The sequence below is a fragment of the Bombus flavifrons genome, chromosome 2, assembly GCF_040668555.2.
Source record: "Bombus flavifrons isolate JBK064 chromosome 2, iyBomFlav1_principal, whole genome shotgun sequence".
Classification (NCBI taxonomy): Eukaryota; Metazoa; Arthropoda; class Insecta; order Hymenoptera; family Apidae; genus Bombus; species Bombus flavifrons.
In genome coordinates, this window is record NC_138443.1 from 5,727,165 (window position 1) to 5,754,191 (window position 27,027).

At 34.9% G+C, this 27,027-nt stretch overlaps 3 protein-coding genes across 5 annotated transcripts; 1 reads left to right on the forward strand and 2 right to left on the reverse strand.

Annotated features, from left to right (window-relative positions):
• The first annotated feature begins 79 nt into the window (after positions 1 to 79).
• On the forward strand, positions 80 to 25,282 carry LOC138189670 (ankyrin repeat domain-containing protein 12). 3 transcript variants are annotated; one of them, XM_069131777.1, is made up of 8 exons: positions 80 to 588; positions 1,896 to 2,093; positions 12,696 to 12,953; positions 20,851 to 20,984; positions 22,216 to 22,722; positions 22,976 to 24,037; positions 24,120 to 24,575; positions 24,816 to 25,282. In XM_069131777.1, exons 1-8 carry the CDS (start codon positions 465 to 467, stop codon positions 24,993 to 24,995), a joined length of 2,919 nt encoding a protein of 972 aa, XP_068987878.1. In that variant the 5' UTR covers positions 80 to 464; the 3' UTR covers positions 24,996 to 25,282. The 3 variants fall into 3 exon arrangements, with proteins under 3 accessions (XP_068987878.1, XP_068987881.1, XP_068987879.1); XM_069131780.1 differs by lacking the exon at positions 80 to 588 and adding an exon at positions 9,495 to 9,578 and having other exon boundaries at positions 1,960 to 2,093; XM_069131778.1 differs by lacking the exons at positions 80 to 588; positions 1,896 to 2,093 and adding an exon at positions 11,803 to 12,232.
• On the reverse strand, positions 9,585 to 11,680 carry LOC138189683 (uncharacterized). The gene is made up of 2 exons (XM_069131802.1): positions 11,256 to 11,680; positions 9,585 to 10,295 (listed from the first exon to the last, which is right to left on the reverse strand). Exons 1-2 carry the CDS (start codon positions 11,386 to 11,388, stop codon positions 9,649 to 9,651), a joined length of 780 nt encoding a protein of 259 aa, XP_068987903.1. The 5' UTR covers positions 11,389 to 11,680; the 3' UTR covers positions 9,585 to 9,648.
• LOC138189684 (transmembrane protein 70 homolog, mitochondrial) lies at positions 25,067 to 26,699 on the reverse strand. The gene is made up of 3 exons (XM_069131803.1): positions 26,428 to 26,699; positions 25,866 to 26,225; positions 25,067 to 25,790 (listed from the first exon to the last, which is right to left on the reverse strand). The coding sequence occupies exons 1-3, from the start codon at positions 26,533 to 26,535 to the stop codon at positions 25,542 to 25,544; spliced, it is 717 nt and encodes a 238-aa protein (XP_068987904.1). The 5' UTR covers positions 26,536 to 26,699; the 3' UTR covers positions 25,067 to 25,541.
• Between the last annotated feature and the right edge of the window lie 328 nt (positions 26,700 to 27,027).

The window sequence follows — 27,027 nt, forward strand, 5'->3', positions numbered from 1 at the left end:
TAAATATGTTGATTTGAATATTGGCGCGATACACGCTACCGACAGAGATACCAACTGTAAATACAACACAAACGTTGCGTCATATTGCGCACTGTGTTCCGAGTAGTGTGTCGCGAATCTCGTTTTCGAAAGAAGCACGCACACACATGCCGCGTCGTGAAATCAAACCATCGGCCCGGGAAACAACAGTGCATAAATCACGAGCGACAATTCACAGTGTTCATCGAATGAAAACAGTTTTGGCGCGTGTGGTTGCGTACGTGTCGCGTGACTGTCGATTCACGTATCTGTGCGCGCTCGGTAGGTCAAAATGGCGTGAACCGACTGTGCGATTTTAGGTTATCTCTGCTCGTGACAAACCACCGCAAGTTTAGAAAACAAAGACGCCTGTCCGTTCCTTAGTGGTATCCTTTCTGTCGAGAGCTCACCGAAATCCTCCACGTGCGTTTTCGTGTTCAAGTTACATGAGTTATGAGGACGGAATGCCCGCAGGCGGTAACAGTCGTTTCCGCGGTTACCCAGCGCGGATGTCCGAGCGACAACAGCTCGCGCTTCTTCTTCAAATGACCTCCCAGGAAATAACATCAGGTGAGAAGAAGGAACACTTTATCGAACACAAGCACATACACAATTTAATACTCTGATGAAATACATAACACATTGTCGATGGTCAAACAATAACGCTCCATGTGATCCACCATGCATGTACACCTTTTACGTTGAACATCTTTCATGCGTTATATGCGAGTTATTTTTTATTTCTTTTTATGTTTACACAGATGTACGTAGTTGACAATAAAATTCACTACAACGTAACTTTACGTTACTTTGTACATAGGTTAGTCGAAGAATGTACTTGACAGCTGGATTACTTGTTTGATCGCGAGTCTACGTGTTTATTTCATTATTGGTACACTGATAAGTAACACTCGCGCGAACTACGCAGTTTTGTACCTCCCGATAGGCACATAGTTTTCTGCTGTGTATTGCTCATTTTATCGAAACAAACTGCAATGCGAAATCGAGGCTAGTTACTTCGCGCGAACGAGTTTTGCCCGCCTGTACTTTCCATTCAGGCCTGCCAACCACGTAATTTTATGTTAGTCGAGTTCCCGCGGTTCTGCTGCAGCAAATAGCGCCTTCCAATTTTAACAAAGGAAAGAGAGAGGGTTATGTTAATGTAAATAATTGACGTGCGCTCGAGTTCCCGCCATAAGAGAAATGACCTGACAGCAACACCGATTGCCGGTAACTTGTTGCAGCTACAATGTGCACTAGGAGGCGTTAATATGTATATTCATATAGGTAATGTAGCTACGCGATTGTAATATGCAAAACCGAAACTAAGAGTGAATTCAAATGACCGAAGATTAAACGCTAGATTTAAGATTAATGCACATTAGATTTAAGATTAAGTATTAGAAACAATGTAATTCATTTAAACTTTTAATTCTAAGACATTATTTTTGTATATTTGTTAAATGATTATACATTTAACAGTAATTGTTGCGGCCTATAGACTTACGAAAGGCTAAAACTCGTATTCAATAAAAAACAGAAAGAAAGTGTATATATAACGTAGCTGATCAATTCCATTACTTTGTACGTATTTGGCATTTTCCAGTTTACATATCCGAATTTTATAATATGTATTTAATATTTATTTATTAATAATATTTATTTTTCTTTATATATTGAAGGGACACTTAATAATATATTCAATATTTTTTTCAAGTAAATAGACGAAATTACCCAAGGTAATGTTATAATAATTAAATTGCAATGTATGTTTTATTCTATGGGTTATTATATAGTTTACAAACAAGAGTTTCGTGTGTTTGTTTCGCATTACATGATTTAACTCTTAAAGATCTAACTCTTCTATTTGTTTTCAGGCGGAAATCGAACAGAGAACACAACTGCATCAAATACTACTTCAAGGTCTTCATCATTGCAACAGCGAGGGTCAAAGGGCCGCTGGACGAGCAAAAATGGGGAATCGGCAGTTCAGGCGTCTATCAATCGTAAAGAAGATTTTCGAGTGCGGCAGATGCTCGTGAATGGTTATGATATCAATGCTAAGGAAGGAAATGGTAAGTAAACTACAGTTCTTTTGTTTTTCACCCCACTTTTATTTTATTTTATTCTATTTTATTTATAGATATATAATCCCATATCATCCCATTTTCGTTCATAGCAATTTCAAACATAAACCCTATCGTAATCGTTATAACTTATAACTGTATTTCTTGATGCTTGTATTATTATTTCTAACGTCAATGAATAGCAATTAGTTTTTTTTTTTTGATATATCCCGTAACACGATGTATATGTTTACTATTTAAAAGAGACGCAGTAAGTAAAAATTAATTGTTAATTGGTATATCTATATTTTTTAATATATATATATATTATACGAAAAATAGTAAATTGTATATTTTTAGAATCTGTATCTAGAACCCCTAATTAGCTTTTTTATGTATATCAGAAAGGAAAGAACGATTCTGAATTGACGCCATATGGTCCTAAATGAGAATCCAAGCTTCTTATTTCTCCTTATATGTCTAAAATAGTTGGTTTAGCTCTTAAACATATAAACTTTAACATTAACACTTTACCGATTTTATAACTATATCTCTCACTTTATCTCTTCCATACGCAGTACATAATTATAGCGTGATAAAAGCCAGAAAGTTTTCTTTTAAACGAAAGACAACATTGTCGGGGTCGGTCACCTCCGTTCGTTCTTATGTATAGTAGAGAGTAGAGTAGAGATTCTCGTCAATAAATGAAAGCGACGGTGCACGACCTTCTTAAACGCAGGAAGTCAGCGGGTCCGGGTTCATTCATATACAATCCACCTTCGTTGCTCGGCTACCCTTTCTCTGTCCCGTTTCGTCCCATTACCCTTTAAGGTCGAAGAAACAGATGGAACAAGCTACTTACAAGGCATAACTAACAAGTTTTTTCAGCTTCTTCTTTCCATTTTTCATTTTTTTAATTAATTGTTTTGAATCATAATGCATATATGAAATATTTTCCTATCGTTGTACTTATTTTAATATTCATGATTGATCATATATTAATATGAAATTTTGTTTTACCACATAAACATAGTTTCATGCGATTATAAAAATTTAACACGAGGGTGAAGCGCCAACTTTAATTAAGAAATCGTGAAGGCTTTAAAACGTATTAATTTTTGCTATTTATAGCAGTTAAATGTAATGCATTTCAATACCGAAATAAGGCAAGTAGATAAAAATATATTCTGGTTATTAAATGTTTTATATACTAGATGTGTTCACGTCACAAAACAGTAATCACCAATCAGCATCATATTTTAGTTGACCAGGTGTACAAATTAATTAAAAAAAAAAAAAAATGGGGAAAGAAATATTAAAAAAAACTGCATTGATACGAGCAACCATTGATACGATGCCCCTTCAAATAATACGCAAGGCGAACAGCACGCAGCTGGTGCTAGATTCACACAACGGTTCGCAGGCACTGTGGAAACTTTTGCGAGCAACGAACTCATCAACGAGCAGCGAATACCGTTTAGAAAGCAATACATATATTAAAGGGCTTATTTGCGAAAGATCTGCTTATATCCTGCTCACGAGCTTCAATATCATTACAACGTTGCCTCCATTTAACGAACAGTCTGCGAACAGCTCGCGAATTGAGTCGTTCACAGACCAAAGTGGTTAACCTCACTATAAACAATTTTTGAAATTTTAGTGTCAAAGTACTGGTGATTATGTTATTATCTTTTATAATTTTATCGATTTTCTTTACTTTTTGTTTTGTGGAATTAAGCGATTTGGTAAATAAACGCCTAACCTGTTTGTATACAGTCCTAGCAAGTGTGGATTCGGCATTAGGAATAACTCCGTTGGTCACTTTCCCTTTTAGCGTATCTTGCGTGGTTGCATAAGTGAGCTCCAATCTCCGACAAAATTGAAACTATTCCATAACGCGAAGGTCGAATTTGAATGATGCTGTAGGCCGTAGAATATCATAATGTTATAGTGGAAGTGGAGAGCGAATGGTGAGTCAAGTCGTAAGCTCACATGTACTTACGTATACCTAATACCTACCGTGCGAAGACAATGTCTCCTCGGCGTAAGATACGTATATATATGTAATAGGGTATTCACCAACACTGTAGTCACAGGTGCACGACATCCTTGTTGTTCAGGGGTTGCGGAGGGATGAAACATCCAGCGTTGGACTTGGGAGGGGCGGCAGACAACTCTCGTACAGATCAATACTCGAGACAGGGCCGCACTGTTCCACATAATTTTTCATCTCCGATTGCTATAGGTCTGGGATTTTCGGCGTTTATATTTTAGACGATATTTAAGGGTGGAATTGTATTAGACGCTAAATCATATTTTCGGAATGTATAGTATTGGAAGAAATTATTCGATAACTGACTTTATTAGTATTTTTGTATTGATGACGAATATTGTAGTTTTGTGTTAGAAAATGATACAAGCTACCTGATAGTTGATTTGACTATAGTTCCTGAAAATTGATTAGTTTTAGTACCAGAACCTATATATTAAAAATATTTGAATGTTTAAAGTAGGACAAATATTGCGTATATAATTCTCAATTTTATAATAATAATGCTACATATAGCTTTTTGTTTTAATATCAAGTGTACCACGTTCTCTCTCATTCTCTCTCTTTTTGCCCTCTCTTTTTCTTTTGTTAATATTAGGAAGATTATTTGACATAAGAACCGCAATATATGGCATGACTTTGAAGTTGATGATAAGACTTGAAGAATATTTCCTTTAAATGTTAAAATTATTTAAAACAATTTTTAGTAGCACAACTACTGAAGAATGTCTCCCTGGAAGATGTTCTTCCTCAGATTGTTCTTAATTAATTAAAATATGCAATATCTCTTTACAATATTTAATATAAATTTTTTAAGTGAATATTGGTAAATATTAACTGAACATTTAAAATAATGTTTATAATGGGACGATTTTTAATTACAAGATAATGTACAAGAAATTCATTCTTTTTCAGACGAGAAAAGTTATATAGCTATATATAGGGAATCATCTAGTTGTTAATGCTTGAAACGAAAATAATAAATGACTTCGTTTACCTAGTAGCAGAATAGTCATTTAACAGATATAATAAACGAAATCATAAAATAGAATTAATTTTCTTTTGAAATATCATAAAATCGTATTACATTTATCTCTTTTTTTTGGCTCTTATTGTAAATTTTCTCCTTGAATCTCAACAATATATGCAAAAAATTATGAAAATCATAAGAAGATTCAATATCTTCATGAATATTATAATCTATTTTCTGAAGTTGTACCATTTTGTGAAACAATTCACTTTCCTTAAGTGTTTTCACAATGGTGGTCATTTTTAACGAAAGTTCGGCCCTGGCTTACCTGCGAGACGATGCCGACGACAAATCCAATGTTTCCACAGAGAATTTCGAACTCGGCTTTAAAGCTGAAGATTCGGTGTACCGCTGTGCCGTGCCAGGCATTCTTGAGGAAGTAATCTTTAATATCAATGGGCGTTGGACTCACGTATACAAAGATTATATATAGTCACTACCAATATCTACTCAATATAGTCATTCATTTATTTCGAACCAAACTCGTATATAATTTTCTGTAACTTTATACACGTGCATACATCGGAAACATCCTATGTTGGTATGTTCTACCTTCATTCCTCGCAAACTCGTATATAATTTTCTGTAACTTCATACATATATACAAACATCCTATCTAACGCTAAAAAGTTCAAATGACATTTTTGCTTACACAATAACCTATTGAAAAGGTCAACGTATTGTACTAAATGCAAAAGATATTCATACAAACGTCAATGATACGTCAAAATAATACACTAATTAAAAATATCATAACATGTGTATATCCAGGAAGATGTATGTATGTACAAATGTTTATACATGTACGTATATATATAGAGCTACGAGAACTGATTTTTATCCGGATCTTTCGATTTTGTATAGCAGCATTCAGTTTTTCGTATACTCTATTATATGTATGCTTTTATCTACATATCAGGTACGAAATGTCGTGGAATTTGTTACTCTTTCTTCTTCTTCTTCTTCTTCTTCTTCTTCTTCTCTTCCGTTGTTTTCTTTTCTTTCCTTTTCTTTTTTTTTCTTCTTTTTTTGACATATTTATGTCGCCATGTGAAATTGACTAAAGTTTTGAAGTAGAATCTCCAGTCAGTAATGTAATTAAAGTGAATGCAGTTTTCATCAGACTGGTCAGAGAAGGAGAAGGCGGTATCGGGCGCCGCCCGTGTCTTAAAGCCGATATACCACTCAAGAAATGACGGGCTTGTTTATCGCGATGTCGCGTCGCGTCTGTTCCGAACTTATTTTCACTGGTGGTAACCATATGTGTTCTCTCACGAAAACAAAATGACGCCATCTGTGCCTACGTGACACCTTTTCTACGACATCCGCGAATTATGTATGTCGAGATAGTATATACATGAAATCTTTTCGTCACGCTACATTTCGAATAGCGAAATATCAGATGTCTGATTATTCTCGTCTGCTGCAAACAATTTTGAAATGGGAACATTCATTTGATATGAATAAATATTGTCCCGTTATAAGGAATGTATTTAACAAGTTGTTGAAAATGAACACTGCAAAATGAAACCCGAACTATTTCCCTGTTTTTCACACATTAGCCTCGTTCTGTAGTCCGCTTCTCTTCTTTTTTCGGAATTAACGTGCTCGCTGAACGGATGGAACCGTTTAAAGTGGCCGCAAAAGATTACATTTCTTGGAAATTAATCGAAATAACAGAATTTACATTTACATTTATATAATGTAATATTACATATATTATACATGCATATATATACTATATACAACATTAAATTCAAGGAATATATTTTATTTACAACATTTATAACATCTCAACATTTATAACAACTCTCACTCATCCTCTCATTCTTCAAAGTAATATTATATATCATATATATTATTATATTATATTTTAATTATTATTACAAATTACCTAATATACGATAGAAAAATGTATGTTTCATTGCATTCTAAATTCGACATAATAGTGCTTAGAATTCTTAATCCTAAAGTCACACAATGTCCCACCATATATATGTGTATGTATGTACCCCAAAAAGGATCTGAATACTTGAAAGAGAGAAAGAATTTTGTACCCTAATCCATAATAGTTATTAGAAAAATAATTTAAGTATCTGGTATGCCTTGACCGATTCAGTTTAACCTGCAGTAATTCCTAATTTCGAAGCAGATGTTTCTGATGAATCAATCTGTAGAATTTAATACCTCATTGCCAGGTATCTCAAGCGCGTTTAATGTCAGGTAAACGAGTAGTACTATACGTTTGTTGCTTTAATGTCATTCTATATAAAAATTTCTAATCAACGAACATAGACAACGCGGTATAACTATTGCACGATCCTTGCATAATCGAAATTATCACGTTCGTGTTTATCGCAAGATCACATCGGCTGAAAATTTCAAGTGCGAGACCTTGAAAAACGTTTTCCTCGCGATATTAATCGTCCAAGGATTTCTTCTATTACCTCGCACGCCATCGACTGTTCAGTTATTCGCGTTTTCTGTTTCTCACGAGCGGTGGGGATAAAGCATTTTATCGTTCGTTGAATGTCGGACCGTTGATAAACAGGAAATGTATTTTACCAATGAAACACGCGGTGTGAAAGGAACGAGAATAAAAGTCTAGAATCTTGAAACACGACGAGTTCCATCTTTGCTCGTAAATGGCCAGCTTTATTCTAACGGCGGAGATATCGATCGGGAAGAAAACCAACGAATGTCGCAACTCCTCGACAAGGATCGTACACTAGTCAAGTTAACATGACAGTTCACAGGACGTTCAGATTCGAATCTTTTTGTGAATACGCTGAAAGAACATCAATTACTTGAAAGCGTCGCATTTTTTCCCTTTGTCTAAATGGAGCACACAGATTCTTGGAGACGCTTCTATTCGTTATTACTCTTCTAGAATTTAATAATAAGATTACATTCTTTCCTTTAATTCCTTTTTAGCTCTTTACTTATTTATTTTTCCTTTATCTATTCTTTTCATGAATTTTTTTTCTATGTAACAAATATGTACTACATATACTACAATATGTAAAAAGTGTAAAAAATATAATTTATTAGAAAAATTTGTGTTTGTAATATTTAACTGAACGTTTAGTTAAAATGTTAGTAATCTTTCATTTTATATTATTACATAATTGCTATTATATTAGAACCGTACCCACGGTTTTGTGTTAATATTTTTAAATAATTGAGGACAGGGAGAAAGAGAGAGAATCAGAGTAGCAGTCAAGAATATAAATATAATAAACGAAAATTGGTAAAGAATATAATATGCAATAATTTAACTTACAATTAATTGCAATATATCTCTCTACATGGGCGACCTATTTAGAAAAACATTTACATACTCCTAAAAAATAGTATATCCTTTAAAATATTGATAAATTTGACTTTTCTCAAAAACATTCAATTAACGTTTACCGAGCTATTTACCAGACTACATACATATCTACTTGATACTAACCACAACGTGAAAGGAAGAGATAAAAGAGGTGGAACTCGATATTATAAAAATGTTATTGTCTTAGACTTTCCTGCCATTTTTGTCATATCTGGCAAACAGGCAAGTGGTTAGTGATACTCGAGATAGTTAATCAGAAAAAAATGCTAGAAAAAAAATAAAGCGGTCACGACAATCATACTAGTCTATCGCCTTTAAAGTAAACGTTGCTTTTCATGTGTGCAAATACCCTAAGAGCATGTCTCGTCCCTCTCGTATTCACTAGTAAGCCACACGTCGACCAAACATGCCAGTCTTCCCCTCATCAGCCCTCATGGCAGTTTGGCATTCTACCGAATCACGTTTTCACTTTTTCAACCAGTCTGTACTTACTTTGTTTCCTATTTCCTGCTTCCTTTCCCATATCTCATTTGTTCATCTCTCCAACGCTTCACAGACGTAACGATCGTAAATATCGCTGATTTCATCCAACGATTTTAAAAGGTTTGTTTTTGTCGATGGCGACCCTTCTCCTGTTTTTAGAAGACGCACACGGCCATCTTGATTTATTACACTGGTCACTAAGGCCGGTTTCACACAGAAGTATGCGTATCGCGAGCTGCGTACCGTATGTATGTCGCCATGTGTTTCAATGTTTTATCTGTCACCTTCATACGAAAAGTACCTATCATTGCCAAAATAAACAAAACGAATATGTGTATTCAGTATCTATCATGTGTATACCTCTGTGTGAACCCAGTCTAAAGGCTTCGTAACACTTATGTTCTGTCTTATTAAAATAAATAATTCGCAAAGTATTTAAACAGTTAATGGATGATGAAGAAAAGTCCTTCCTACATATCAGAATGTCTATGCACGATTTAAATGTTCTTTTAGGGAAAATAGAAAATTCCACGAAAAAAACAATACAACTTTCAAGGAAGGTATAAGTCCAAGAGAAAAGCAAGCAGTATGTTTGAGGTAAATCTTTTTATTAATGAAAAGCATATAAAAATTAAATTATTTATCTATATATGTGCATCGAATTTATTTAAGTGTTGGTTGGTTGCTGTGGATTGATCGTTTGTATTGACTCTAGTGTACATGGTGACGGTGTGGGTGTTGAAACGGCTGATGAATTTAGTGATTCTGATGAAAAATGTTGGCGATTTGTATTGGAAAGTTCTTGTATTTGTAATTCGGATATCACAGAGGAAACGCGAGCTTTAGCTATTATTTGATTGTATGGTGATAGTTTTTTAACAGTTAACGCTATACTTTTAAAAAATAAATCTATGTCGTCCATAGTTTGTTGTTCTTCATTTACGGTCCTATTAGTATTACTTGAAGCATAATCCATTAATACTGCTGTTGCTGGTTCTCTTTTCATCTTTCTCCTGAATGTTTCTATTGGTATGTCGCTAACTTTAGAAGATGATGATCTTTCTATTAAATTGCTATTGTCTTCTGTCGTATTGACGTCATCCAGTTCATCATTAGATTCGTCACTGACGTGTACTTGTATTGAGGTAATAGTTTCTCTTTCCTTCATATATGGAATTAAAAATGACATTTCATCTTCGTATCTCCATTTTCTAATTTTATTTGCGGCTTGTCCGCTTTTTGTATCTTTTCTTTTCCTTAGTGATCTGCGAAAACTATCTCGCAAACTGTTCCATTGTTTTTTGCAATGTTTAGCTAGAATAATTGAAGAAAATTAAGAACTATCGTAGGTGTCATAGTAATTAGAGCTAAAATATATGCTGTTTTCCAGATTTCTAGCAACCAGTGATTCATAATTTTCGATTACCGATTAGGCCATACTGCTGTTTCATTTATCATATATAATTGAGGTTTACAAGGCAATAATTAAATACCCTTTGTCCAGAGTATATCGCTATACTCAGTCAGGTTAAGTAGCTTACAATAACTGATGAATTTCGGAAAACGGAATTTTCTTAATTGTATTCATGCTTTAAGCGAAAAGCGTGTAATTATTGTTGCATCACCTAACAGGCGGTTCATTTTAATTACAAAGAAACATTTTCTATTATCTTATTAGCTTTAGTAGATGCCAATTATAAATGTATAGCAGTTGATATCGGATCGTACGGAAAGAATAGCGATGGCGGAATATTTTGTAATTCAAAATTAGAAAAATATATAAGAAACTTAATGTACCGAAGCGCCTCGTAATATTCGAAACCGTAACTCGATAATCCCGCTAAGTAGCATTATAATTATCGGTATTCACAAGCGAGAAGAGTGTCAGAAAAATATTTTCTGAATTTTAATGCAAAAATTCAAACTATACCAGGAAAAAATTCAATTAAGTCCAGAACATGCGGATAAAATTATTACTCAGCGACCTATATTCTACACAACTATATTACATCTCACAATTTTCAACTATCAGCTATGGCACCTTTAGCCATTTAAGCTGCATGTAATTTAAGCTTACATGCTCCATGTAAGCTGCAGTTACACTTTCGATAAAGTCGTCTCAATCTTCCATACGCATCTAAACGAATCATTGACTCTTCTCGAGGCAGTCTCGCGAGTCAGCCTCGCACTCCTTATACATAGCTTAAGATGTAAGAACACGTGGATAATATTCATTCCACTAGGGAAAATAAAATCTGATTATACGTTACCTACCTGGTTCATTTAGCATTTTTCCAATTTCTTTCCAGGCAGCATCCTTTTTATCATTATCACTATAACTTTTATCTTCCTGGTTATATAAAAAACTATAGTACCTGACTAATTCTATTAATTTTTCGTTGTGCATTATAAAATATAGATAGATTACACGTTCGTCCACTAGCAAGATTCTGCCTGAAATAAATGCATGTCAAGGTGAATTTATGTTATCCGTTCAGACACGGAACGGTTACGGCACGGTTCCGTTCATGACTGGTGTGCTAAGCGCTGAAGCGCAGAAGCGGCACGTGAGGAAATGCTGCCACCGACACTTGTGCAGATACAGGATATAGCTATAGGATGTGTCCGCCTTCGTATACAGATATCATAGCGAATACAGCCACATGCTTTTATGCAGTGGTGACTGTGACCACCGTCTTGTAGAGCGCACGACTGACTGTGTCGTTGGCGGGATCAGCCCGCGTCCGATTGGCGAAAAAGAACGTTCTTGGCTCACCGTTGGTGGGGGGTCGCGGGGAAAGGCGGAGCCAATCGTCGACATAGCGACGCAACATGGCCTCTAGTTCGCGAGGGGCCGTGTTCGCGTGCACGTCGAGCACGTACACGTACGGACTTTCCCCCGGCGGACCGACAGATGTCGCCCTGACCGCCTTTGAATCGTCAAGATCGGCGTGACAATCGGTCTCGCAAGAAAAAAGGAGATCGAGAAAGAACCTGTTTATTGTAAAAAAAAAAAAAAAAAAAAAAAAAGAAAAGAACGTGATCAAATATCAGTACGGTCAAAAGTATTTGTGGGAATGAGTTGAAACAGAAGATTTAGCATTGCCTATAATATCAAGCTTTAGAAGACATTGAGAATGATGATAGCTCATCCGTTACATTTCGAAGCATCGAAACTTTTGTTGGATCTTTCGAAACCTTTCCTCTCGAAAAAGGAGTCGTTTCTTGCCAATTAATTGTCGTTTAATCAGGTGTGTTGTGCGTTGTTATAAGAACTGTACTGTGGTAGAGCAATCGGAATTTTGTTTAGACATGTACACACGAGATTGTGAAGATACTAATCAAATATTTTAGGGAAGTGTTGAGAGTGTGTGTATATATCGAGACTGAAAATTTGTGCTAATTTGTCAAGTGTCCTAATTGTTCATATCGTGTTGACAAACTACGTAGACCTTAAATGTAATGAAAATATTATTCTAATAGAACGAAGGGAAAAGGAGAAAGAAATGTTACTTCCCTTAGAATGTTGATCAAATAATCCAAATATTAGAAATTATTGTGTACATTCTACCAAACGTTTACCTTGAACCACAGTTACATTATTCCTATATTCTGTATTATATTTTATCGACGTCTAGACATTTGAAATGTTTGAAGCAATTTTTGGAAGAGCACGCCCATAAGCTTTTATTTCTGTTTTATTTGTGACTATAGATATTACAGGTGTGAGTTCACCTGATGAAAATACAGCAATTGCCCCTGATAGCCCATGCTCTCCGGCTGAAACAAGCGCATCTGCGCCGTCAAAGGAACAAGAACAAGAGCAACAGCAACAGCAGATTTACGATCACCATTCTCAATTTCAACAACAGCAGCAACGTACGACCGGAAGTGCGCCAGCCGCTGCACCGCACGTTGCTGAGGACAGTGGAGCCCCCTGTGAGATGCGGAGGACACCACCGCAAAATAAAGGTGAGTTTATATGCAATCTTCTTATGCACTGATATTATTTGCACAATAATTTACTAAGATTATAGTGTACTAAAGTACTTAGATAGACAGATGTTTACGCATTTATGAAAAATCTAGATACAAAATGCACAGAATATATAAAATTATATAAACTTATTAAAGTTTAATATTATTCTCTGTTTAAACTACATTCCCTTAGTTGTATTCATAAAAATAATATTGTATAAATATCTATAGATTGCTAATAATATTTGTGAATTGATAAATGATAAGTTATCGGACAACAATTAGCTGGCTTGTAATTAGTACAATCACTTGTAGAATTTTACTTTATATTACCAAGTTTCTTTACACAAGACAATAATTACAAATTATAATTTATGACACTTTGTTAATAATATCAGTTTAATTATGCAAAAAGGCCCTGATATTATTTTTTTACTACTTTTTAAAATTGAAGTTTAATTCTTACATGGAATTCGATCTTTTCATGCATGCTAAGTTCTCTCATAGGTGCTTTTATATTGAATATATCGAAAAAAATGAATATTTTTTAAATATGTAAAGTAGATGTGCAAATAATATTAAATTCAATTAGTTACAGAAACAGTAAATATAGGCATACATATGTAATCACATCCACAGTAATGTATGTTTGACAACGTAATGCTTTAGTTAATAATATTATTATTTGGAATGCTTTAAAATTCTAATTTTATATAAATTCACAAAAGTCATTTTCATTATCTAACAATGTAATTAATACAATTAATAAAATGATTTATATTCTTTATCTTTATTCTTTATACTAGAAAATAAAACGATTAATTAAAAAGATATGTTAAAGTTAAGAAAATATTTCATGTGTTCATACTTACTAATATTTATTTATTGATAACTACTAATGCATTTTGCTGTATCGTTTTACCGATATAATAAAAACCGACTTTACCGACATGGCTCTTAACAAGTTTCTTTCTGATAAATATAATAAAAACGTAAAAAAAAAAAGAAAACATAGTAAAAAACAACACGTTACAACAATCTTATATTATATGTATATTGAAGTTGATAATTACTTATAGAATAGATACATTTAAAAAGATGATGCAAAAATAATCTTTATTTTGTTTATATATGTTTTCTTTTTTCATAAAACAATCTTCAGAAAATTTTCATATAAGAATATTATTTACATTCCTAATAAATATTTTCAACTGCAAAACTGAATTCATAGCCGGAAAAATAAAGAAAGTAGAGAAATCATTTTGCATTCTGTATTATTATACAAATTATTCAAAAACTGAAGATAAAACTACAAAACAGAAAAATTTTCCATTTATCTCTGTTACCATAACATCAGAGTGTCATGAAAAATTATCCCATCGGACGCAATATGTGCTCGGTGCATTGTGAAACACATACAAGATCGTGGCAATTAGCAAGATTATTCTTTTCACCACACATAAGTGCATGATAAATATTTAATACGATCGTAACCTATCTATACGCGCGTGCGCGTACAATGTGTATCGCTCGTATAGCTTATGGACACGCGTGAGCGTGCAATCACTACCGATCGGTAATAATAGCGGGCGATGCAGAAACAGCACTTAATTAGACGTGACATTCCCCAGTAGTGACGCGTCGGTATCGTGCGCGCGATGCAGTGCCGCGCCTGGTAGAAGTTGGTCGAGACGGAGACGCGGCGACACAGTCGCGAGCCGGTTCCTCTCTCTCTTAGCTCTCTCATCGTCAGTGTCTTCGCTCTAGCGCGTTGTGTGGGAGCCGTACGAGTGGCAGTAGTGTACACACGCTGCTTCGACGGTTACTGAACTTCTCGTCGGCCTGTATACTTTTTGTATTCTACGCTTGATCGTCACATTGTCCTTTTTTGCCCATTATATTATCCCGCGATTATCAATCGAGAATCATTGTATCGTCAGGAGCCGTGTTAGTTGGTGGTCCGTCGCGGGAGCAGGTATGCGCTCGTGGTTACGTTTGTACATGTTCGAAACACTCTGGCTGCCATCGTTTGATCCAAAAGTACCGTTACCAGCAAGTACCGTCGACCACGTGGCTTAGCGCGTGTTTCTACTCTCTTAACGTGCGTCGTTCTATCGAGTCGACGTCCCGTTTACCGACGACATTCGATATCAACCTAGAAAGAAGCGTCAGTCGCGAACCAGGAGTGCTGAACCTTGGAATACATCTCTTCGCTGCTGTTCTCTTTGCTGTCGAACGAGAGAGGGACAAAGGCAGACTTGTACGAGGTGAGAGAAGGGGGAGAAAAAGAGGGAGAAGGTGAGAGAGCGAGCGAGAGAGAGAGAGAGAGAGAGAGAGCGCGAGCGAGCGAGCGAGCGAGTATGCTGACTGGCAAGTACATTGGACACGTTTGCGCTCGCGGGCTGCGTCCATCGACACCACTAGGGTGATCGTACCTCCGAAAGGGGTCTGTGTTGCAGTTATTGCAACAGCGCACCATTTTCTAACAAGCTACCTTGGGTTATTTACGTCTCGTTTGTCTTTTAATTCTGTAATCGGAAACCGAATTTTTGTGTTGAATGATTTTGGTACAAGTATACATTTTAAGGTACAGAGGTCTAAATGATTTATATTCACAATTAATAATTCAGTATTGTGGTCAGCTATGTTGAAACCGTGGCTAACGTAAAAATCGTGTCAATATCGCATTCCTTTTTGTCTCTTTATCTCTTTCATCTAAAGTCAGGAGTTGAATTATTATTTTGAACAATTCTGGATAAGATACAGGTGTCTAAATCAGTGATTTTCAATCTTTTTCAAAATTATGTTTGGTACAAGTAAGGGCATTTACACCGAATAGATTTTGTTGTACTGGTTGTTATCACTTCTTTATTTGACGGTGTAAGTGACTAAATGCATAATAATAGATGTAATTGACTTATCACATGGTTTTAATTATTTCCGCGGCATACTGGTTGAAAATTTCTGATCTAGATGATTTATACTTGTGATTAATATTGCAAGCTTCTACGTCGAAACCGTTGTTAACGCAAAAATCGTATCAATATCGCAGTCTTCGCAGTTTATTAGTCGTTAACAAAGTCAAATCGAAGACTAGGAAATATTTAACCGCGACAATTAAACGTACGTGCATAGCGAGGAACAAAACCGGTTGCGTAGTTTGTCTCGTTCATTTCGCGGAACATGTTGGAAACACGATATAGCATGTTCGCTATGCTCGCTTTCAATGTAGCTGAAATCTTTTAAACTTCAGCTTAACGATATGCTAATCTTTCGCAATAGGAACTGACAGATAGTCCGTAGGAGGAAACAACGACATTTTACAGAGCAGTATCTCGGTTGACCTTGATTCTCGTTGTAACTTTTTGTCATTGAGCTGATCGATAATTGGATTTAGATCAGTACTTCACTAGTCGATCGGCCATTACGAATTGTTCATCTGCAAATCTTGTTTTAATCGCGGTATAATAATGTTTTCAAGAACGATAATATTTACATACATTTTTACATATATATATTTGTTTTTTTAAAGCAGAAAAATAGAAACAATGTTATATACTTATGCAAGACGTTTACGTTTAATTGAATTAATTGAAGTATTATATATGTATATTGACTGCCACTTAATTTTAATGCAATGATTTGTGTGGTATGTCAAAAGATAATTGGCATGCGTTAATTTATGTCATCAATTGTACAATTATCTTTGTTGCTACAAGTTAATGAACTTCTCCTGCAAACAATATCCGATAAAACGCGTTTCGTTATCGGTCAAAAAGGGTATGATATCTTCATTCGTCGGATAAAAACTAACTCTCGATTTGTGTTTTGCAAGGTCAGGAACGAAAGCGAACAGAATAAACGACTTCTAGTATATTCCTTCAACGATATATAAAACAATTCCGCGTGTATTTTATAAATCTTATCTTTTCAGCTATCTCATCGATTTTCAATATTTGATCTGTCGAACATTAATATTATAGTTAACTTCTCTTGCGCGCGATTACGTTTTATGGAAATTTACATGTTATTCTGAGCGCGTGATATTTACATAATACATGTATTTGGCGAATCGTGAAATATAATCATCTCGATTAGTACGACGTGATTGATAAATCGTCTCGCTCGATAGCTTTTTTAACGTATTAATGATTCACTCCCTTGAAGACAGATTTCTTCTATCGCGCAGGAAGTGGGAGGGCGGAGCGTATATGTGTACATATGTACATACACGCTATGAAATAATATACGTTACATTCCGAGAAGCACGTACGTCGGATACACTGTGATATTTGCTTATCGTCGTTTCTCAGTAAGAAAGTTCCATAAATATGTAATGCCTTTGAGAGAGATATAGGGAGGTCATAAAATCGGTCAGGTGTTAAAGTTTACATGTTTCGAGAGTGAAAACAGTAATTCGCAACATACGGTGGAGATAAAAAGCCTGAGATTTCATTTAGAATCGTATTGCATTAATTCAGAATTACTTCTCCTTTTGTAATGTATCTAGAAAGATTGTATACATATAGCACGCAACCTGGAAAACAGATTCTGAAATTGCACAATTTGCTATTTTTCATACGATGCATAGATTTTATTAGGTCAAATAATAAGTTCATTAAAGTGCGCATTAAGTGTTATTAGTTTCATATAAAAGTTATTCATTTAGTTTAATTGTTATAATTAGTTTACTTATCCTATTTATTTATAAATATGTGTATCTATCGTCAAAAATTCAGATTTATGAGTCTTTATAATCTTTAAACAATTTTTTATAATATTCTGTTCGGGATTTGGAATGGCTGTCCGTTTATGACTCGGACAACACATCTATCTGTTTTGGGAAAGTTCGAATTGCCTACTTCCCAAGTTGTAAACCTTACGACGCGGACCTCATTAATCCGACTCGAAGGACCAATATGTTGCGAATTCTCAACTAACAGACAATCAGTCAGATTGTAACCGATCGGTTGATATCGCGAACCTTAAACGACATTAACGCTCAAGGTGTAGATAAATTAAATATATTAAGTAGTAGTATGGTTTGGTTATTTATTTGCACTTTTTAGTATACACGAAGAGTTTAACGTTCTCGTGAAGACTGTTGTAAGATGTGGATACTGCCACCAGATACTTCGTCTCGTCCTTATATACTGATTTTTCGTTCCCGGGTTTTCCATGATTTAATTGTGTACTCTCGTGGGCGCATATCCTCTGCTATTGCCATCTGTTTACCTTTGACCTGACCCATCGGGCACTTAGGGTGTTTTTTAGCCTCTTAATGAGGTCCGTATCGTAAGGTTTACAGCTTTGGGAAGTAGGTAATTCGGACTTTCTCAAAAAAAGGTAGATTTGTTGTCCGAGTAATAAACGGACGACCACTTCAAATCCCGAACATATTCTTCAAAACGCCTATCCTAACGAAAGGAGAACTTAGTATAAGGAAATTTTATATATCAATACGCAAATGATTTTTGCAGTCTGAAATTGAAGGTCTTCTATAGGATGGGTAGGGTTCTGGGTGCGGTTATTATCAATCAATGTCGCCGACTAATGGTTTAATTTGCAATACCGCTATATTTATGCAACAACCTAAAATTGTGCTACGTGCGTAGTCGCGACACTAGCGATAAACATATTTGTTTCAATTTCGATCGATTAAAAGGAGCATCGACTAATTTGAAGCGTCACTATGTGCCTACTGTGATTCGAGGGTATTGTTTATAGATTCCAGTGGCGGAACATCACGCGATAATTCATGTGAAACATAATACTTTAAAGCTTTTTTCTTTAATTACTCAGGCTAAAGATTGTTACAATTTTCAATTTTCAAGGCATCTTTACTGGGCATGCGTTATGAAAGTAACGTATAGAATTCTCTCTATACGTAACAATAAGCAAAATAATCTTTATTTGTATACTTATGTATAGAATTCTTCCAACGCGTAATAATAAACAAAATAATTTCCATTTTAAATTCACATTTTTTATCTCACCGTAAGTGATCGCAAGACCTTCGTCTTTCGATCTACTAAACGGTTTAAAAACGAATCAGAATACTCTTTTCGGCCGATGCGATCAAGTCGAACGGAATTTTCTAAAGTAATTAAAAAGCATCGAGGCATCTGTATACGGTGAAATCATTTCCGTGTATCGTCAGCGTTGTAAGAGGCGGCGAACAACTACGAATTCATTGACTAGCGAAGTTGGTGTATTTTGGGATACACTATTCGCAAGCGCCAAGTTTCATTGGCACAATTCCCTCTTCCGAAAGAGCAAGAAAGAAAGAGAGAGAGAGAGAGAGAGAGAGAGAGAGAGAGAGAGGAAGGAACATGGTGCAGATGGGAGGGGAACTACGATCAATGACCAAACGAAAGAGATCTTAATAAAAGTACGATGCTATTTAGAGATTATCTTAGAGTGGAATCGATATTAAACGTGCAACGTTTTTATACAATTCGGCATAGGTATTGATCCTGAATTCTGCAATTATAGAGTGACGTTCGCGTTAACTCGTAGATTTAATTATATATTGATCGAGAGCAGTGCTTGCGTCAGCATCGCTTTCAACATTGCACGGTATCCTAGAATCTCTCGAAACAAGCGTTCCATGAAATCACCGGGACAAGCCTCGTATTATTGCTACGCCACGGAATCCGTTTTCCCGCTCGGCTCGCGAATCTCTCGGGCCAATTCCGCCCGTTAAAATACGATTATGTTGGCGAACGTAATTGTATCTCGCGATGGATCCTTTCGTACACCTAATGAACGTACGCTTGTCACGTACACTATAATTTTAGTATTCCATTTGCGTTTGCCACTTAATCGAGGTATTCTGGCCTTTGACTCTCTAACTGAGATAGTCCGATCGCTAAACTTTACCGACATCTAACGATCTAACCTTCACCATCAAATCGTATAAAAGTCCGAAAATTATCCTACTCGGTGATAAATTGTTCTTGCTCTGTAAAATGCTTTTGTAAATATTGATATGCGTAATACACGTTCATGTACATACAAGAGTGAGATTTCTGAACAACTAATTTATAGGAACAAAATAATTAACACGATGACAGCCATTGATCAATTTTATCAGCTACGTTACTATTTTTATAGGATGATAAATGAGATAAAGATAAGGTAAATTTCGTGAACTGCAAAATGTTCAACAACACAAACGACCTGAGTAACATTATCAAAAAAAAGATGCGCAAATACGATGTAATATTTCGCAAAAATTAAATGTTACAGTGTTTTAAATTATTTCGACTTCCAGGGCAAAATATATAAAATATACAAGGCGATGTACAATTAAACAATTAACTAAAATAAATAATGAATATATAAATAATTGATTACTACAACACGACAAAAATTTCGAAAATAAAATACTCGAAAGATTAATCTCGATTCCGTCGGTCGGTAAATTTCGCTTATTGTACTGATCGCGTACCGCAACCAAGCGAATAAAAGGTTTAATATGACATGCCTTCCTGTAACGCGATCGTTCGGTAAAAGGCCACTAATGAATCGATCGCGGATCGGGATGCCCCTCACTCTCCTCGAGGAACTCGTTCTCCCGGGGGTCCCTGTGATTAACGGCCGTACCCTCAATGATAGCAAGCAGCGGCTCATTCCTCTCTGGATCTCCTAGCATCTTTGTCCTTCTTTCTTTCGAATGGTTTCCTCCTCTCCTTTTCACTTACCTTCTATTTCGTCCTCTTCTTTCTATCAATTTCTTTTTCTCTCTTTTCTCGGTTCCTTCAACTTCAACCATCCTCCATCTCTCCCTCTCCCTCGATGCCAGAGGAATACTGGTTTCGTGGAAACTCATTCCCCTGCTATTTCGTCGTTGTTCTTGCAATTAACCGGCATTTTCTTTTATCCACAGTCGATAGATCGGGAACCGGGCAGTCTGGAAGCTCGCCGAGGGTGACGCTTCGGCTCAACCAGGTGCGAGGAGCGAGGGATGAAAAGAAAGGAGGGGGTGCTACTAACTCCCGTCAAGGCGGCATAAACGCACAGGTATACATATATACATACATATGTACATACGTGAATATGTACCGGGGTGTCCCGGTATTGATGGTAATCGGCAAGAAGGTGATTGATTCTATATACGCGGGAATACAAATAGAAAATATAGAATAAGATATGACGCTTCGTTTAAAACGAGTTTGTAGATTTATCGAGTATAGTTGAACTTGGCTGATTGAATCGGATTAGACAGAAGTAAATAATCGATAAGAGTTATTGTATGTGTAAAAACGAGTCGAAAATGTAGAATAAAATTTGTTTATAAGACTCTTTATTTCAGAGACACATAAATTTGAAAATTTATTAGACGTGCGTACTGGGCCAATTCTTAATTGAATATGTTTGAGCTTTATTTTGTTGAAAATGAGACTTTAAATCGAGAAATTGTATCCCAAATTTTTTACACATTTTTACATGTAGAACGATCTTCTGCCGATTGTTTACTTCTAGCTAATCGGTAACTAGCCAGATTCACATATGCTATTTTCAATGTCGATTTTCCGCGAAAATAAAACGTCAAATGAAAAAAATTTATCTTATATTTCCGATATATTTTTTCATATAGAATCACCCTCTCGTCGGTTGTATCATTAATACTGGGACACCCTCTGTGTGTGTGTGTGCGCGCGCGCGCGTGTGTGTACTTCAGTACTTGATAGGTCTCTTCGATGAAAATCTGTGGTTTGGAACGATCGTTACGAATAACGTTAAATTTTAATGTTTACGAGAACCTGGGACATTAAGAAACGATCGTTAATTCAATTTAACTGACCCAAGCAATGACAGGAACTTCGATGATGTATAAAATACATAGTACATAGTTAAGACTTGTTAATAGGAATTGTATATAAAAAGAAAAACACTAACCGATGTACTCAATAAATATATTAGTAATGTTTTTTACTTAATGTTCTAAGTTTTCGCTGACACTTAACGCAAATTAACTTTGCCACTCGTTTAAATACGGGTTTGTAAGAATGACGTTTAAAAGATGCGCATCGATTAGCGAACAGTACCGAGGTCATTGTTAAGAAGTATGACGATAAATATTATACTTACATTGGAAATAATGGAATATACGATAACGTGTAAAATGCTAACAAGCAAAAAAATATTTGTATTTTACAAATTGTACGTTATTTGTAGTAACGATAAAGAATGTGTATGATTTGCGCACTGCGTTAAGAAATTGTATCATTTTTTAAACATGCATTTGCAGAATCAAGGTCAAATGGAAACTTCGTCGAAGACGTCGTCAAACGTCTCGTCAGGGACCGTGAATGCCGTCTCGGGCTCCAGTACCTCTGGAAACACATCATCTACCGGTGACAGTGGCGACGTGTATGAATTCAAAAGTTCGAAAGAGCCAACACCAGTTAGGGGTGCAAGCTCGTCGCCGAATCCTAATCCCGAGAAAGATAAAGATGGTAACAAGTCTGCTAACAATCAAGGGAGTCAGAGTAGTGGTAACAACGTGTCTACTGCTGGTAGTGCGACAACATCTTCTGGTGAAACAGCGACCGCATCGATTACTACCGATGATGCTCCTGCGGTTTCAGCGTCGCCTTCGTCTAAGCGCGCGTTTGAAAGCGACAATGCGGAGGAACAGGACGAAGAGATTCGTCGGAAGAAACGAAAAGATTCAGAACCTGCGAAAGAAAATTTAAAAGGCACCACCACTGGAAGACAAAGCACTGGTAGAAATTCCGCCAATACTGGAGAAAAGGTTTGTTTATTGTTATTAGGTATAAAATATATAATTAAACTATTTATATAATCGGTGGAAGAAATAAATGAGAACAAACTGAAATCATTCGTAAATTGATCACTGTACGATAAAATGTGTAAAATAAAATTTATGATGCTAAGAGGAATATATGTATGCTGCACATTCGTTTCTTTTTTTTAAGATAATTGTTTAATGATGCTGTAATTAGTAATAAATTAATATTAAACTAATATTTTTCCTTTCTTTGTAGTGTACAAAGTCGGGAAAACAAGGATCTGGCGCAACATCGAGCAAGAACAATCAAAACGCAACTTCGATTAGTACGGACAGGAAAAGTCCAAGTACTTCTTCAATGGCAAGTAGTCCAAAGCCTTCGAATCCGTCTGGTTCAACGATTAGCTCTAAAACAACAACACCAGCACCTCCAGAATCCGATGGTGAGGACGATCGGTCGAAAGGATCAGATTCCAATTCAGCTCCTAAAGTACCACCTTTGAAGATAGTTATCCCACAAAGTACTACGTCCGAGCAAGAGCAGGGCAATAGAAACGGAAAGAGCACATCTAATAGGAGTCATCAGTTGCCCTATGTAGTTGCAAGTTCTAACAGTAATGATTCAACGGATAAAGAACAGAGTCAATCCACTAGTGGAACAACGAGTCCTACAGAAAGCGGAAATAATACAAAAAATGAGGATAAGAAAGATTTCAGTGGTGCCTTACACGGAGAAGAAAGATCAACGCATCACCAAAGAGTGTTGAGAAGTTCACATAGATCCGGTAATGGGAGTAATGGATCAGCAACCTTAAAAGAAACCTCCTCTTCTTCAGGAAATGGAAGTTATTCGAACTCGTCTCCATTACCAGTCCCTACTTCGACGGATCGTTCCAATAATTCATCACCACAACAGAGGCATCATTCACCAACACCTGAAACTCCTGGTTCTGAATCGAATAAAAATACCTCAACGGAAGTCTCAAATTGTGGCACGACTTCAAAAACAAACATTATGACAGAAAAATCCGAGAAAAACAACGAAATTAGTGGAAAATGTCAAAAAGATAGCGGTACCGAAAATTCTGAAAATACTTCTACTAGTACCTCATCGACGACGTCAAATGTAGGCACCCCGGCACCACCGGTTGAACTTCATCCTAGAAAAAGAAAAATGAAACCTAATAAAGAAGCACAACAAGCTGCTACCGCTGCCTCTAATGAAGCATCTGAAGCAACAAATACGGGTCCAGAAGTTCATCCACATGATCAACCAATTACTAATTGTTATCAATTGTTTTTAAACATTAGAAAACAGGTTCGTATATTTGCCGTTTTTAATATATTTCAACAATTCTTTTTATAAAAAATATATCGTAAGTACATTTTCTCTCTTTTAGATCGAACGAAGGAGAAAAGGCCTTTTTCCAGTTCAACCAAAACCACCTCAGGGTTTTAAAGATTATTTAATGAATCGTTGTACATACGTGTTAGCTGGGAATGCAAATAAAGAGCCCAACGTTAATCCTCCGGTTGGATTGCAAGGCGCTATGAAGGACTTGTATATTGAACAAGAAAAAGAGAGATATCGTCTTAGAATGCAGCATGTTGTTGAAAAAGAAAAGCTAGTTTTGTCGGTAGAACAAGAAATCCTTAGAGTACATGGCAGAGCTGCTAGAGCTCTAGCCAATCAATCCCTTCCCTTCTCTGTTTGTACGATATTAAAAGATGAGGAAGTTTATAATGTTATTACTCCAGAACAAGAAGAGAAAGATAGAAACGCAAGGAGTAGATACAATGGTAGATTATTCTTAAGTTGGTTACAAGATGTAGATGATAAATGGGAAAAGATTAAGGTAAAAATTATAGCGGTTATTATAATATTTATACCTGAATTATATAGATTAGACAACTATAAATATATATATATTGTCTTTAATTATTCAGGTTAAATTAATTCATGTTACGTAAAAACCGACTGATAACCTTTTTTCCATGAGTATCAGTTTAATAAGATGTAATACATTGATAAATGTTCCATTAAATTTTGATTTATCTAAGTTAGGATAAAATTAAAGAAAAATTTACTATTTTAGGAAGCAATGTTACTCAGGCATCATAATGAAGCTGAATCATTACATGCTGTACAAAGAATGGATTGGGAATGGAAATTAAAGGAAGTTGGATTATGTGAATTCAAAGCAACACCACAAATAGAAGATATTCATGTTCCGATGGTACATGTTTCAGACGACTTCGATTTACTCCCAGCTTAGTGTATAGTGATTACAATTGACTCGAGACGTTTCACTCATTCCTTTGAAATAATCTCGAAGGATATACATAATTATAATCTGTGATCTCTTTAATAATGTATTTGCCGTTCTTGCACGGTTACCAAATTACATTGTACTGCTCTTAAAACTATTGTTACACAAGGAGGCTATATTTAAAAAACATTTGACTCTAATTAGATTATGTATTACATTATATTTATATTTTTAACTAACTTTTCAAAATTTATGTACCACATTATATAAATTATTTTTGTTTATGTTTAATACTTAATATGTTTTATTAACGCATTATATAATTAAAAGGATGAACACATGAAAATTATATCATCGGATGATTTGCAATATTTTACAAATTCAATAACTGTACAATCTCATACGTTAGTAATTTGGTACTGTATCTTTTAATATACAGTCTCTTGTAATAACGTATATATTTTGTACCTAGCAACTTATATAGTGCTTTTAAATAATGTATAAAAATTTAGACTAAAAAGCCGCGTAATAAATGAAACTATACTTGTCAAATTATTTCTGTTCTTCATTTTTGTTTCCCATTGTTATTCTTTTATCTTGTGGTTGATTGATCGCAGTAATATGTAATTGCTCTACTTCAAAATCTATTGGTTTGTTATAATTCATAATAATTTTATAATGTTTGGGATCTATAAAATTGTTTTCATCAAAAAGCAAAGGTTTACCACCTACAACACAGGTTGTAAATGCCGCTGTAACTTGTGTTTTAGGTTCATTAACATCATCTGGAGTAAATGTTATCTGTAATATACAAATCATCATTTTATACAAAATAGCTTAATTAAGTAATAAATAAGTTTAAAGAGATATAAATACCTCTCTTTCTTTGCAAAAAAATGAATATAATTTGGCGGTATACTTCTCTTCGTTAGGATAATGATACATTTCAATTACATATCTTCTTGTTAAAAAATGTATTAAAAGAGGACTACTTATAGTAAGTATATTTACTAGTGCAAATAATGCTCCTGCACCTACTACATTATCTTCTTCTAAAATCTTCATGTAAATAATTGGTTGAGAAATTACTGATACAAGTGATGATAACAAGGATATCATTTTAATATTACGGACTTTATTTGTTATTGATCCATTGTATATCATTTCTCTTTCACTAGTGTTTCTTTCACTGTGTTTATCAGAAATATGCCTTACATGCAAACATGGTCTAAATTTCTGTAACACAAATATATATTTCTGTGCTACTTTACAAAATAAAATTTGTATTTTGAAATGTATTATATAAATCATGAAATAATATACAAAAAGGTTATAAATATACATAGAGTGAAAGAATAATTAGAATAAAGCTTATAATATACATATATTCATTGATAACTTCATAAAAATAAAATACTTCTTAAAAAGAATTTCTAACCTTGACGTTTCCACATGTATAATACATAGACGTCCGTTTAAATGTAATAATTTCTTTCATGAACAGTTTCCTTTGGTTTAAAATGCAACTCCGCAAAAGTAAAGACATGGTTAATAATTAACTGCAGTTTATTTTGGATTATTTAAATTATTTAAATATACAATAGGAATGTTTTAAAATCGCCATGAACAGGGAAGCCTCAAATTGTTCAAATATATAGAGTGTTTAGTTTTTTCCGAACAACTTGCAGGAAACAAATAAAAACAAAAGAAATATTATATAATACGTAAAACTATGAAACATCAACAAAGTTAGAAGCAAATGTCAACTATACGATACAGAAGTAACTATAAGATAAATTAATGCAATGAATTAATAACTTGATTACGCATTTAGAGCAAAATTTTTTAAAAATCAGAACGTAATAAATTCCATATTACATTGATGTAAAATTTATCTGTGGTAAATTAGCAAAAGAGTAGTATTGTAAGTCGAAATTATTTGTATTATTAGTTTTGTACAGAAGCCCTTATAATAATAAGTGCAATTTAAGATCAGGCATTAGATCTTCTTCTTATAACTATGTTCTATAGTTAAATT